Genomic DNA, 12819 nt, shown 5'->3' on the forward strand with positions numbered 1-12819 from the left:
TTTACTCTGTATCTAACCCCATGCTGTCCCTGTCCCTGGGAGTGTTTGATGGGGGACAGTGTAGAGGGAGCTTTACTCTGTATCTAACCCTGTGCTGTCCCTGTCCTGGGAGTGTTTGATAGGGACAGTGTAGAGGGAGCTTTACTCTGTATCTAACCCTGTGCTGTCCCTGTCCTGGGAGTGTTTGATAGGGACAGTGTAGAGGGAGATTTACTCTGTCTCTAACCCCGTGCTGTCCCTGTCCTGGGAGTGTTTGATGGGGGACAGTGTAGAGGGAGCTTTACTCTGTATCTAACCCTGTGCTGTCCCTGTCCTGGGAGTGTTTGATGGGGGACAGTGTAAAGGGAGCTTTACTCTGTATCTAACCCTGTTCTGTCCCTGTCCTGGGATTGGGGGGACAGTGTAGAAGGAGCATTACTCTGTATCTCACCCTGTGCTGTCCCTGTCCTGGGATTGGGGGGACAGTGTAGAGGGAGCTTTACTCTGTATCTAACCCTGTTCTGTCCCTGTCCTGGGATTGGGGGACAGTGTAGAAGGAGCATTACTCTGTATCTCACCCTGTGCTGTCCCTGTCCTGGGATTGGGGGGACAGTGTAGAGTGAGCTTTACTCTGTATCTAACCCCGTGCTGCCCCTATCCTGGGAGTGTTTGATGGGGGACAGTGTAGAGAGAGCTTTACTCTGTATCTAACCCCGTGCTGTCCCTGTCCTGGGAGTGTTTGATGGGGGACAGTGTAGAGAGAGCTTTACTCTGTATGTAACCCTGTCTGTCCTTCTCCTGGGAGTGTTTGATGGGGGACAGTGTAGAGAAAGCTTTACTCTGCATCTAACCCCGTGCTGTCCCTGTCCTGGGAGTGTTTGATGGGGGACAGTGTAGAGAAAGCTTTACTCTGTATCTAACCATGTGCTGTCCCTGTCCTGGGAATGTTTGATGGGGGACAGTGTAAAGGGAGCTTTACTCTGTATCTAACCCTGTGCTGTCCCTGTCCTGGGATTGGGGGGACAGTGTAGAGGAAGCTTTACTCTGTATCTCACCCTGTGCTGTCCCTGTCCTGGGATTGGGGGGACAGTGTAGAGGGAGCTTTACTCTGTATCTAACCCTGTGCTGCCCCTATCCTGGGAGTGTTTGATGGGGGACAGTGTAGAGGGAGCTTTACTCTGTATCTAACCCCGTGCTGTCCCTGTCCCTGGAGGAGTTTGATGGGGACAGTGTAGAGGGAGCTTTACTCAGTATCTAACCCTGTGCTGTCCCTGTCCCTGGAGGAGTTTGATGGGGAGTGGAGTCACAGGTAGATAGGATAGTGAAGAAGGTGTTTGGGATGCTTTCCTTTATTGGTCAGAGTATTGAGTACAGGAGTTGGGAGGTCATGCTGCGGCTGTACAGGACATTGGTTAGGCCACTGTTGGAATATTGTGTGCAATTCTGGTCTCCTTCCTATCGGAAAGATGTTGTGAAACTTGAAAGGGTTCAGAAAAGATTTACAAGGATGTTGCCAGGGTTGGAGGAATTGAGCTACAGGGAGAGGCTGAACAGGCTGGGGCTGTTTTCCCTGGAGCGTTGGAGGCTGAGGGGTGACCTTATAGAGGTTTATAAAATCATAAGGGGCATGGATAGGATAAATGGACAAAGTCTTTCCCCTGGGGTGGGGGAGTCCAGAACTAGAGGGCATAGGTTTAGGGTGAGAGGGGAAAGATATGAAAGAGACCTAAGGGACAACTTTTTCACACAGAGGGTGGTGTGTGTATGGAATGAGCTGCCAGAGGAAGTGGTGGAGGCTGGTACAATTACAACATTTAAAAGGCATCTGGATGGGGATATGAATAGGAAGGGTTTGGAGGGATATAGGCCGGGTGTGCCCAGGGTAACGTGTTCGGTGCTTTGCTCCAGGTAACATCGAGTACAGCTGCCCTGCCGCCAATGAGTGTGAAATCACCAAACGGAGACGGAAATCCTGCCAGGCCTGTCGCTTTATGAAGTGTCTGAAAGTCGGAATGCTGAAGGAAGGTGAGAAAAGGAGCCATTGTTCAAACATCACCCTGCGCTCCCCCCCCCCCACCACCACCACACACAGGATCAGACACAGAGTAAAGCTCCCTCTACACTGTCCCCCCCCACCATCACACACAGGATCAGACACAGAGTAAAGCTCCCTCTACACTGTCCCCCCCCACCACCACACACAGGATCAGACACAGAGTAAAGCTCCCTCTACACTGTCCCCCCCCACCACCACACACAGGATCAGACACAGAGTAAAGCTCCCTCTACACTGTCCCCCCCCACCATCACACACAGGATCAGACACAGAGTAAAGCTCCCTCTACACTGTCCCCCCCCACCACCACACACAGGATCAGACACAGAGTAAAGCTCCCTCTACACTGTCCCCCCCCCCACCACCACACACAGGATCAGACACAGAGTAAAGCTCCCTCTACACTGTCCCCCCCCACCATCACACACAGGATCAGACACAGAGTAAAGCTCCCTCTACACTGTCCCCCCCCACCATCACACACAGGATCAGACACAGAGTAAAGCTCCCTCTACACTGTCCCCCCCCACCATCACACACAGGATCAGACACAGAGTAAAGCTCCCTCTACACTGTCCCCCCCGACCATCACACACAGGATCAGACACAGAGTAAAGCTCCCTCTACACTGTCCCCCCCGACCATCACACACAGGATCAGACACAGAGTAAAGCTCCCTCTACACTGTCCCCCCCCCACCATCACACACAGGATCAGACACAGAGTAAAGCTCCCTCTACACTGTCCCCCCCCGACCATCACACACAGGATCAGACACAGAGTAAAGCTCCCTCTACACTGTCCCCCTCCCACCATCACACACAGGATCAGACACAGAGTAAAGCTCCCTCTACACTGTCCCCCCGACCATCACACACAGGATCAGACACAGAGTAAAGCTCCCTCTACACTGTCCCCCCCGACCATCACACACAGGATCAGACACAGAGTAAAGCTCCCTCTACACTGTCCCCCCCCACCATCACACACAGGATCAGACACAGAGTAAAGCTCCCTCTACACTGTCCCCCCCCGACCATCACACACAGGATCAGACACAGAGTAAAGCTCCCTCTACACTGTTCCCCCCCGACCATCACACACAGGATCAGACACAGAGTAAAGCTCCCTCTACACTGTCCCCCATCAAACACTCCCAGGACAGGGACAGCACGAGGTTAGATACAGAGTAAAGCTCCCTCTACACTGTCCCCCATCAAACACTTCCAGGACAGGGACAGCACTGGGTTAGATACAGAGTAAAGCTCCCTCTACACTGACCCCCATCAAACACTCCCAGGGACAGGGACAGCACTGGGTTAGATACAGAGTAAAGCTTCCTCTACACTGTCCCCCATCAAATACTCCCAGGACAGGGACAGCACGGGGTTAGATACAGAGTAAAGCTCCCTGTTGATGTCAGATGTGTCTATAGAGTGATCTAACCTGGGAACAAAATTCCCAAAGATATTGCTCATGGAGAAGGGAGAGACCAAAGGGAGAAGTTGAAATTCCTGCTGGGTTTGGACCAGCACGTGGGGTAGGAAAGGATCCTCGGGGTATGGATCCCGGTGGGAACAGGTTGTGTGGAGCTCCGGGCAGTGTGGGATAGCCAGCTGCAGTGTGGGATAGCCAGCTGCAGTGTGGGATGGCCAGCTGCAGTGTGGGATGGCAGTGTGGGATAGCCAGCTGCAGTGTGGGATGGCCAGTGGCAGTGTGGGATGGCAGTGTGGGATAGCCAGTGGCAGTGTGGGATAGCCGTGTGGGATAGCCAGTGGCAGTGTGGGATGGCAGTGTGGGATAGCCAGTGGCAGTGTGGGATAGCCAGTGGCAGTGTGGGATGGCAGTGGCAGTGTGGGATAGCCAGTGGCAGTGTGGGATAGCCAGCTGCAGTGTGGGATGGCAGTGGCAGTGTGGGATGGCAGTGGCAGTGTGGGATAGCCAGTGGCAGTGTGGGATAGCCAGCTGCAGTGTGGGATGGCAGTGGCCGTGTGGGATAGCCAGTGGCAGTGTGGGATGGCAGTGGCCGTGTGGGATAGCCAGTGGTCATGTGGGCCTCACTGTCAATCAGGAATGTGACCTTTATTATTGTCAGTGCAACAGTCTCCTGGTTCAGCCCCAGTGATGGTGTCAGTCCTGGTACCTTCCCTCAATATCCCTGAACACCATTCCTCCCCCGATACCCAGTGGCAGTGTGGGATAGCCAGTCCTATCCCGGTATCCCTGCGGTGAACCTGTCCCCACCACATCTCCAGGTCCCATCCCGGATCCTCGCTGTGTGAAAGTGCACTCCGTCACATCAGTTCGCCATTTGTTTCCACCTGACTTTAAATCTCTGCCCCTCTCACCCACGCTGAAAATGTGTTGCTGGTCAAAGCACAGCAGGTTAGGCAGCATCTCAGGAATAGGGAATTCGACGTTTCGAGCATAAGCCCTTTTTCAGCTGTGATCTCCAGCATCTGCAGACCTCATTTTTTACCCTCTCACCCACGGCCCTTTTATGAACAGGAACAGTGTCTCCCTCCCTCCTCTGTCCAACCTACTCACTACTGTTTCACTCCTGGGGGAACAGTCCCACCTCCTCCGCCCGATCGTCATCACTGGCATTCCTCATGCCTGGAACCATCTTTATAATCACTCTGCTCTCTCTCCAATACACCCTCCTGTTCCAGAGCTCCGGCCCAGCCTGGATTTATAGTTATATTTATATACACCAGGCCTGGCTGAACAAACCAAACACAACAATTCCTAATTTGCTGATGTCACAAAACTGGGCAGGATTGTAGAGTTGTGAGGAGATGGAAAGGGGGGAACTGCAGATGCTGGAGATCAGAGTCGAGAGAGTGTTGCTGGAAAAGCACAGCAGGTCAGGCAGCATCCGAGGGGCAGGAGAATCAACGTTTCTTCATCAGCTATGAGGCTAGGAGCCTCTAGGGTGGAGAGATAAATGGGAGGGGTGGGTGGGGCTGGGGGGGGATGGGAGCTGGGATTGCGATAGGTAGATGAATGTGGAGGGGGGGGAGAAGGTGATAGGTCAGAGAGGAGGGTGGAGCAGAAAGTGGGGAGGAGGATGGACAGGTCCAGAGGGCAGTGCCAAGTTGGAGACTTGGGACTAGGGTGAGGTGGGGGAAGGGGAAATGAGGAAACTGTTGAAGCCCACATTGATGCCCTGGGGTTGAAGTGTTCCGAGGCGGAAGATGAGGCGTTCTTCCTCCAGGCGTCTGGTGGTGAGGGAGCGGCGGTGAAGGAGGCCCAGGACCTCCATGTCCTCGGCAGAGTGGGAGGGGGAGTTGAAATGTTGGGACACAGGGCAGTGTGGTTGATTGGTGCGGGTGTCCTGGAGATGTTCCCTAAAGCGCTCTGCTAGGAGGCGTCCAGTCTCCCCAATGTAGAGGAGACCACATCGGGAGCAACGGATACAATAAATGATATTAGTGGATGTGCAGGTAAACATTTGATGGATGTGGAAGGCCCCTTTAGGGCCTTGGATAGAGGTGAGAGAGGAGGTGTGGGCACAGGTTTTCAAATTCCACGCCCCTCACCAACCCACCCTGTCTGTGCCCACACTGCCCCTCCCCTCCTCTCCCCCTCCCTACCCCTCCCTACCCCTCCCCCTCCTCTCCCCCTCTCCACCCCCTCCTCTCCCCTCCCCACCCCGTCCCCTCCTTCCCCCTCCCCTCCCCTCCCCTCCTCCCCCCTCCTCCCCCTCCCCTCCCCTCCCCTCCTCCCCCCTCCTCTCCCCTCACCCTCCTCACCCCTCCCCTCCTCTCCCCTCGCCCTCCTCTCCCCCTCCCCTCCCCTCACCCTCCCCTCCCCTCCTTTCCCCTCGCCCTCCTCTCCCACTCCCCTCCTCTCCCCTCACCCTCCCCTCACCCTCCTCTCCCCGTCCGATCCCAAACCAACTCTAGTTGACACTGAGTCTGAGGTGTATTAACATTCTCTCTCTCTCCCCCCCTGTCCCCCCCCACCCCACTCCCCCCCCCAGGTGTACGTCTGGACAGGGTGCGAGGTGGCCGTCAGAAATACAAGAGGCGATTGGATGTTGATCACAGCCCATCCCCCCTTCAGCTGCCATCGCCAGCCAAGAGACCGCGTAATCCTTGGGGTGGGGGTGGGGGTTGGGCTGGGGTGGGGTCGGGGTTGGGGTTGGGGGTTGGGGGTTGGGCTGGGGTGGGGTCGGGGTTGGGGTTGGGGGTTGGGGGTTGGGCTGGTGCGGGGTGTGGGTGGGGGTTGGGCTGGGGTGGGGTTGGGGTTGGGGTTGGGGGTTGGGGGTTGGGCTGGGGCGGGGTGGGGGTGGGGGTTGGGCTGGGGTGGGGTCGGGGTTGGGGTTGGGGGTTGGGGGTTGGGCTGGGGCGGGGTGGGGGTGGGGGTTGGGCTGGGGTGGGGTCGGGGTTGGGGTTGGGGGTTGGGGGTTGGGCTGGGGCGGGGTGGGGGTGGGGGTTGGGCTGGGGTGGGGTCGGGGTTGGGGTTGGGGGTGGGGGTTGGGCTGGGGTGGGGTCGGGGTTGGGGGTTGGGCTGGTGCGGGGAGGGGGGTGGGGTTGGGGGTTGGGCTGGGGCGGGGTGGGGGTGGGGGTTGGGCTGGGGTGGGGTCGGGGTTGGGGTTGGGGGTTGGGGGTTGGGCTGGGGTGGGGTCGGGGTTGGGGTTGGGGGTTGGGGGTTGGGCTGGGGCGGGGTGGGGGTGGGGGTTGGGCTGGGGTGGGGTCGGGGTTGGGGTTGGGGGTTGGGGGTTGGGCTGGAGTGGGGTTGGGGTTGGGGGTTGTGGGTTGGGCTGGTGCGGGGTGTGGGTGGGGGTTGGGCTGGGGTGGGGTTGGGGTTGGGGTTGGGGGTTGGGCTGGGGCGGGGTGGGGGTGGGGGTTGGGCTGGGGTGGGGTCGGGGTTGGGGTTGGGGGTTGGGGGTTGGGCTGGGGTGGGGTCGGGGTTGGGGTTGGGGGTTGGGGGTTGGGCTGGTGCGGGGTGTGGGTGGGGGTTGGGCTGGGGTTGGGGGTTGGGCTGGGGCGGGGTGGGGGTGGGGTTGGGCTGGGGTGGGGTCGGGGTTGGGGTTGGGGGTTTGGGCTGGGGTGGGGTCGGGGTTGGGGGTTGGGGGTTGGGCTGGTGCGGGGAGGGGGGTGGGGTTGGGGGTTGGGCTGGGACGGGGTGGGGGTGGGGGTTGGGCTGGTGCGGGGTGGGGGTGGGGTTGGGGTTGGGGGTTGGGGGTTGGGCTGGGGCGGGGTGGGGGTGGGGTTGGGGGTTGGGGGTTGGGCTGGGGTGGGGTCGGGGTTGGGGTTGGGGGTTGGGGGTTGGGCTGGTGCGGGGTGGGGGTGGGGTTGGGGTTGGGGGTTGGGGGTTGGGCTGGTGCGGGGTGGGGGTGGGGTTGGGGGTTGGGGGTTGGGCTGGGGCGGGGTGGGGGTGGTGGTGCTGTGCTGTTTAATGTGGGGACTGTCAGCGCCTCCTCCTGGGGAACCATCCCGCTGTCTCAGTGACAGACTCTGTCCCAACAATGGGTCAGGTTTCCGCCCCCCCCCCCCATCCCCCCAACACACACACACTCCCAACCCCATCCCCAATCACCCCTAGCACATCCCCTAACCCCCATCAGCACTACCTGACACATCCCCCACCTCTCCATAATCACTCTGGACCATCCTGGGAATGGCTAAATGGAGGACGGAAACAGGCCATTTGGCCCAACAGGTCCATACTGACCTTCCAAAGGCTGTTCCACCCAACCCAGTCCGCATTACTCTACATTTACAGTGTGTCCTGGAGGGTTTAATGGGGACAGTGTAAAGGGAGCTTTACCCTTTATCGAACCTGGTGCTGTCCCTGTCCTGGGAGTGTTTGACGGGGGACAGTGTAGAGGGAGCTTTACTCTGTATCTAACCCCATGCTGTCCCTGTCCTGGGAGTGTTTGATGGGGGACAGTGTAGAGAGAGCTTTACTCTGTATCTAAACCCGTGCTGTCCCAGACCTGGGAGTGTTTGATGGGGGACAGTGTAGAGGGAGCATTACTCTGTACCTAACCCAGTGCTGTCCCTGTCCTGGGAGTGTTTGATGGGAGACAGGTAGAGGGAGCTTTACTCTGTATCTAACCCAGTGCAGTCCCTGTCCTGGGAGTGTTTGATGGGGGACAGTGTAGAGTGAGCTTTACTCTGTATCTAACCCCGTGCTGTCATTGTCCTGGGAGTGTTTGATGGGGAACAGTGTAGAGGGAGCTTTACCCAGTATCTAACCCCGTGCTGTCCTTGTCCTGGGAGTGTTTGATGGGGGACAGTGTAGAGGGAGCTTTACTCTGGGTGTTTGGATGAAATATCTAGCTGGGCGAGGTGCCCTGAGTGCTGGTGGAGGGTGTAGTTGAGGTGCTGCAGGCGGGGAGAGTTGGACATTGTCAGCTGCTGTCACTGATCTCTCAGCTTTGTTCCGAAACTTTGGAGATTGGGATAGAACACAGAACAGTATAGCACGGGAACAGGCCCTTCGGCCCACCAAGTCTGTGCTGACCATGATGCCAGTCTAAACTAATCCCATCTGCCTGCAGACGGTCCATATCCCTCTCTTCACCTCCTGCTCATGTGTCTGTCTAAATGCCTGTTAAACTTTGTTATAATCTCTGCTGTGGTAGTCCCCCTGGTAATGCACCAACTACCTGCTGTGTAAAACCATCCCCTCAGAGATTACCTTAAAACTTTCCCCCTCTAGACCCATGTCCCTAGTATTTGACATTCCTACCCTGGGTAAAAGACTTCGACAATCCCCCTATTCATGCCTCTCATCATTTTATAAACTTCTATAAGGTCACACACCTCAGCCTCCAACACTCTAACAAAAACAATCCAAGTTTTTCCAACTTCTCCTTATAGCTAATACACTCCAATCCAGGCAACATCCTGGGAAACCCCTTCCACACCCTCTCCAAACCTCCACATCCTTCCTATAGTGTAGAGACCAGAACTGCACACAATACTCCAAATGTGGTCTAACTAAAGCCTTGTACAGATGTACCATGATTTGCCAACTTTTATACTCAATGCCCTGACCAATGAAGGTAAGTATGCCATATGCCTTCTGTACCACCTTATCCACTTGTGATGTCACTTTCAGGAAACTGTGGACTTGTACCCGAAGATCTCTCCTGTCATTTACTTTATACTTGCGTTTGACCTCCCAAAATGTATCACCTCACACTTGTCCAGATTAAACTCCATCTGCCCTTTCTCTGCCCAACATTCCAACTGATCTACATCCTGCTGTATTCTTTGATCTCCTCCCTCACGATGTACAGCTCCAACAACTTTGCCATCTGCAAACTCACTAATCAGACCGCTTACACTTTCATCCAAATTATTTCTATACATTATAAACGACAGAGGTCCCAGCACTGATCCTTGAGGGACACCACTTGTCACAGACCTCCAGTCAGAAAAACACCTCTCCACAAATACACTCCGGCTTCTGTGACTATCCAACATCAACTCACTGTGGATTCCATCTGACTTAATCTTCTGGACCACCCACCCATGAGAGACCTTATCAAATGCTTTAGTGAAGTCTATGTAAACACCATCACCCTCACCAATCATCTTTGTCACTTCCCCAGAAAGCTCCATCAGATTTGAGATGAGTTCTCTCCTGCACAAAGCAGTGCTGACGTTCCTAATAAATCCATTTTTTTCCAAATGTGAGTGAATCTTGTTCCTAAGAGCCTTCTCCAATAATTTCTCTCCCATTGGCCTGTAATTTCCTGGATTATCCCTGACACTTGTCTTAAAAAAAGAACAATACTGGATATTCTCCTACCTTCTGGGACCTTGCCTGTGGGTAAAGAGGATATAAAAATCTCTGTCAAGGCCCCAGCAATCTCCTCCCTTGCCTCCCTCAATATCCTGGGATAGATCCCATCAGATCCTGGGGCCTTACTACCTACATGTTTTTCAAGATACTCAACGCTACCTCCTTCTTAATATCGACATTCCCGAGAATATCAAGACACCTCTCCTTAATCTGACCATCATCATGTCCTTCACCTTGGTGCGTGCCAATGCAAAGTACTCATTTAGGACCCCACCCACTTCCTCTGGCTCCATGTGTATACTCTCTCCTACCCTTTCCCAAGCTCCCCTCTGGCTCCTAATATACGTATAAGATGCCTTGGGGTTCTCTATTTGTCAAGGCCATTCATGGCCCCTTGTTGCTGAGTTCCTTGTGTAAATTCCATCCTGCTCCCCTTACGTTGGGCAAGGACCTGGTCTGCTTTCGGTTTCTTGAGTCACGCGTCTGTTTTGTTTTTCATGTTGCTGCTGAGACTCAGAGTGGCTTCCCTCTCTTTGCTGTAGTGAGTAAGATTGTATCGCACCTGCTGGTGGCCGAACCTGAGAAGATTTACGCCATGCCGGATCCCACGATCCCCGAGACCGACATCAAAGCCCTGACCACACTGTGTGACCTCGCTGACAGGGAGCTGGTCGTGACCATAGGCTGGGCCAAGCACATCCCAGGTAAGGGCAGAGACTGATAGTCAGCCTGGATGGGGAGTGGGCCACAGCATGGGGAGCTGCCTGTCAGCCCATGCTCTGGGGGCCTGTGGTTCAGGAAACACTGGCTCCATTCCGGGCCTACACTGTTCCTGACCAGCTCTTACCCAAGTTGCCAGGCAACAAACTGAGCTGAATTATTCACTCACTCCAACAAATCCACAGCCTCCTCACTCACTCACTCACTCACCTGTTGGACATACTTTCAAGTTCACCTGAGCACACATTTTATGACCCACCTCTTGGCTGAGGGGGAGGGACACTACCACTGCACCGAGAGTGATTGTCGACTGTGTACAATTGGACTGTATAAAGGGAGCTTCACTCTTTTTAAAGCTTTCTTTATAATATTAAACAGGGAAATATTGAAAATTGGAGCAGGGGAGGCCACTCAGCCCATTGAGCTCTGTGTGTGTGTGTGTGTGTTTCCTCCCACAATCCAGGTCAGGGTGGATTGGCCATGGGAAATTACCCACGGTGTTCAGGAATGTGCAGGTCAGGGTGGATGAGAGGGACGGGGTAAAGGACTGGGTCTGGGTGGAATGCTGTATGAAGAGTAAGTACAAATGTGATGGGACGAATGGCCTGTTTCTGCACTGGAGAGATTTTTGGATGTGATTTGCCTTTCATACAGGTCCCCAGCACAGGGGGGACATAGCCCATCAGCCCCTTCGGTCTGTGCTGGCTAAGAACAAGAACCAGCCCTGAATCGCACTCTGATTTACCAGGCCCTGGCCCACAGCTTGGTGTGGAATGCACTTTAACACCTTACCCAGAATCTGCACACTCTCTATTTCTCTCTCTCTCTGCTCCGTACACCCGTTTTTTTTTCTCTCTCTCTCTCTCTCTCTCTCCCTGCTCCATCCCCTCGTCTCTCTGTCTCACTCTCTCTCCCTCTCTCTCTCTCCTCCCCGTCTTTCTCTCTCTTTCTCTCTCCCCCCCACTGCTCCGTAGCCCCCGTCTCTCTATCTTTCTCCCCCCCTCTCTCACTCTCTCTCTCTTCTCTGTCCCCCCGTCTCTCTCTCTCTATCTCTCTCTCTCCCTGCTCTGTTCCCCCCGTCTCTCTCTCTCTCTTTCTCTATCTCTCTCTCACTCTCTCTATCCCTGCTCCGTTCCCCGTCTTTTTCTCTCTCTCTGTCTCTCTCCCTACTCCGTCCCCTCATCTCTCTCTCTCTCTGTCCATCCCTGCTTCGTTCCCCCGTCTCTCTCTCTTTCTCTCTCTCTCCCCCTGCTCTTTCCCCCATCTTTCCCTCTCTCTGTCTCCCTCTCTCCCTGCTCCATCCACCCGTCTCTCTCTCTCTCACTCTCTCTCTTTTAGGTCCCTCCGTCTCTCTCTCTCTCTCTCTCTGCTCCATCCCCCCGTTACTCTCTCTCTCTCTCTTTCTTTCTCTCTCCTTCTCTCTGCTCCGTCCCCCTGTCTCTCTCTCTCTCTCTCTCTCTCTCTCCCCTGACTTCGTCCCCTCGTCTCTCTCTCTCTCTCCCTGCTCCGTCCCCCTGTCTTTCTCTTTCTCTCTCTGTTCCATCCCCCCCCCCGTCTCTCTCCCTCTCTCTCTCACTCTGCTCCGACCCACGTCTCTCTCTCTCTCTCTCTCTCTCCCTGCTCCATCCCCCCATCTCTCTATCTCTCTCTCTCTCTCCCTATCTCTATGCTCCATCGCCCGGTCTCTCTCTCTCTCTCTCTCTCCCTGCTCCGTCCCCCTGTCTTTCCGTCTCTCTCTCTGTTCCATCCCCCCGTCTCTCTCTCTCTCTCTCTCCCCCACTCTCTTTCTCTCCTGCTCTATCCCACCGTCTCTCTCTCTCTCTCTCTCTCTCCCTGCTCTATCCCCCCGTCTCTCTCTCTCTCTCTCTCTCCCTGCTCCATCCACCCGTCTCTCTCTCTCTCTCTCCCTGTTTCCATCCCCCCGTCTCTCTGTCTCTCTCTCTCTCTTTCTTTCTCTCACTGCTCTGTCCCCCCGTCTCTCATTTTCTCTCTCTCTCTCTCTCTCTCTCTCTCTCCCTGCTCCGTTCCCCCGTCTCTCTATCTTTCTCTCTCTCTCTCTCACTCTCTCTCAGCTCTGTTACTCCGTCTCTCTCTCTCTCTCTCTCCCTCTCTCTCTCTCGCTTTTCCATCCCCCTGTCTCTCTCTCTCTCTGTCTATCTCTCTCTCTCTCCCTGCTCCGTCCCCCAGTCTTTCTCTCTCTCTCTCCCTTCTCTTTCCCCGTCTCATTCTCTCTCTCTCTCTCACTCTCTCTCTGTTTCCATCCCCCCGTCTCTCTCTCTCTCTCTCTCTCTCTCTCC

The 12819-nt window shown here is 55.3% G+C and overlaps 1 protein-coding gene across 8 annotated transcripts in view; it reads left to right on the plus strand.

Moving 5' to 3' along the window:
• LOC132818021 (steroid hormone receptor ERR2-like) overlaps positions 1–12819 on the plus strand; it is a 53061-nt gene that overhangs the window by 18606 nt on the left and 21636 nt on the right. Inside the window, exons 2-5 of one of the 8 annotated variants that reach the window (XM_060828618.1) lie at positions 1888–2004; positions 6021–6128; positions 8348–8372; positions 10349–10506. In XM_060828618.1, the coding sequence (XP_060684601.1) occupies positions 1888–2004; positions 6021–6128; positions 8348–8372; positions 10349–10506 (408 nt within the window). Of the gene's footprint in view, positions 1–1887; positions 2005–6020; positions 6181–8347; positions 8373–8633; positions 8642–10319; positions 10507–12819 lie in introns of all 8 variants that reach the window. The other 7 variants (XM_060828616.1, XM_060828615.1, XM_060828617.1 and 4 more) reach the window with 7 other exon arrangements.

This window comes from Hemiscyllium ocellatum, chromosome 8 (assembly GCF_020745735.1).
Source record: "Hemiscyllium ocellatum isolate sHemOce1 chromosome 8, sHemOce1.pat.X.cur, whole genome shotgun sequence".
Classification (NCBI taxonomy): Eukaryota; Metazoa; Chordata; class Chondrichthyes; order Orectolobiformes; family Hemiscylliidae; genus Hemiscyllium; species Hemiscyllium ocellatum.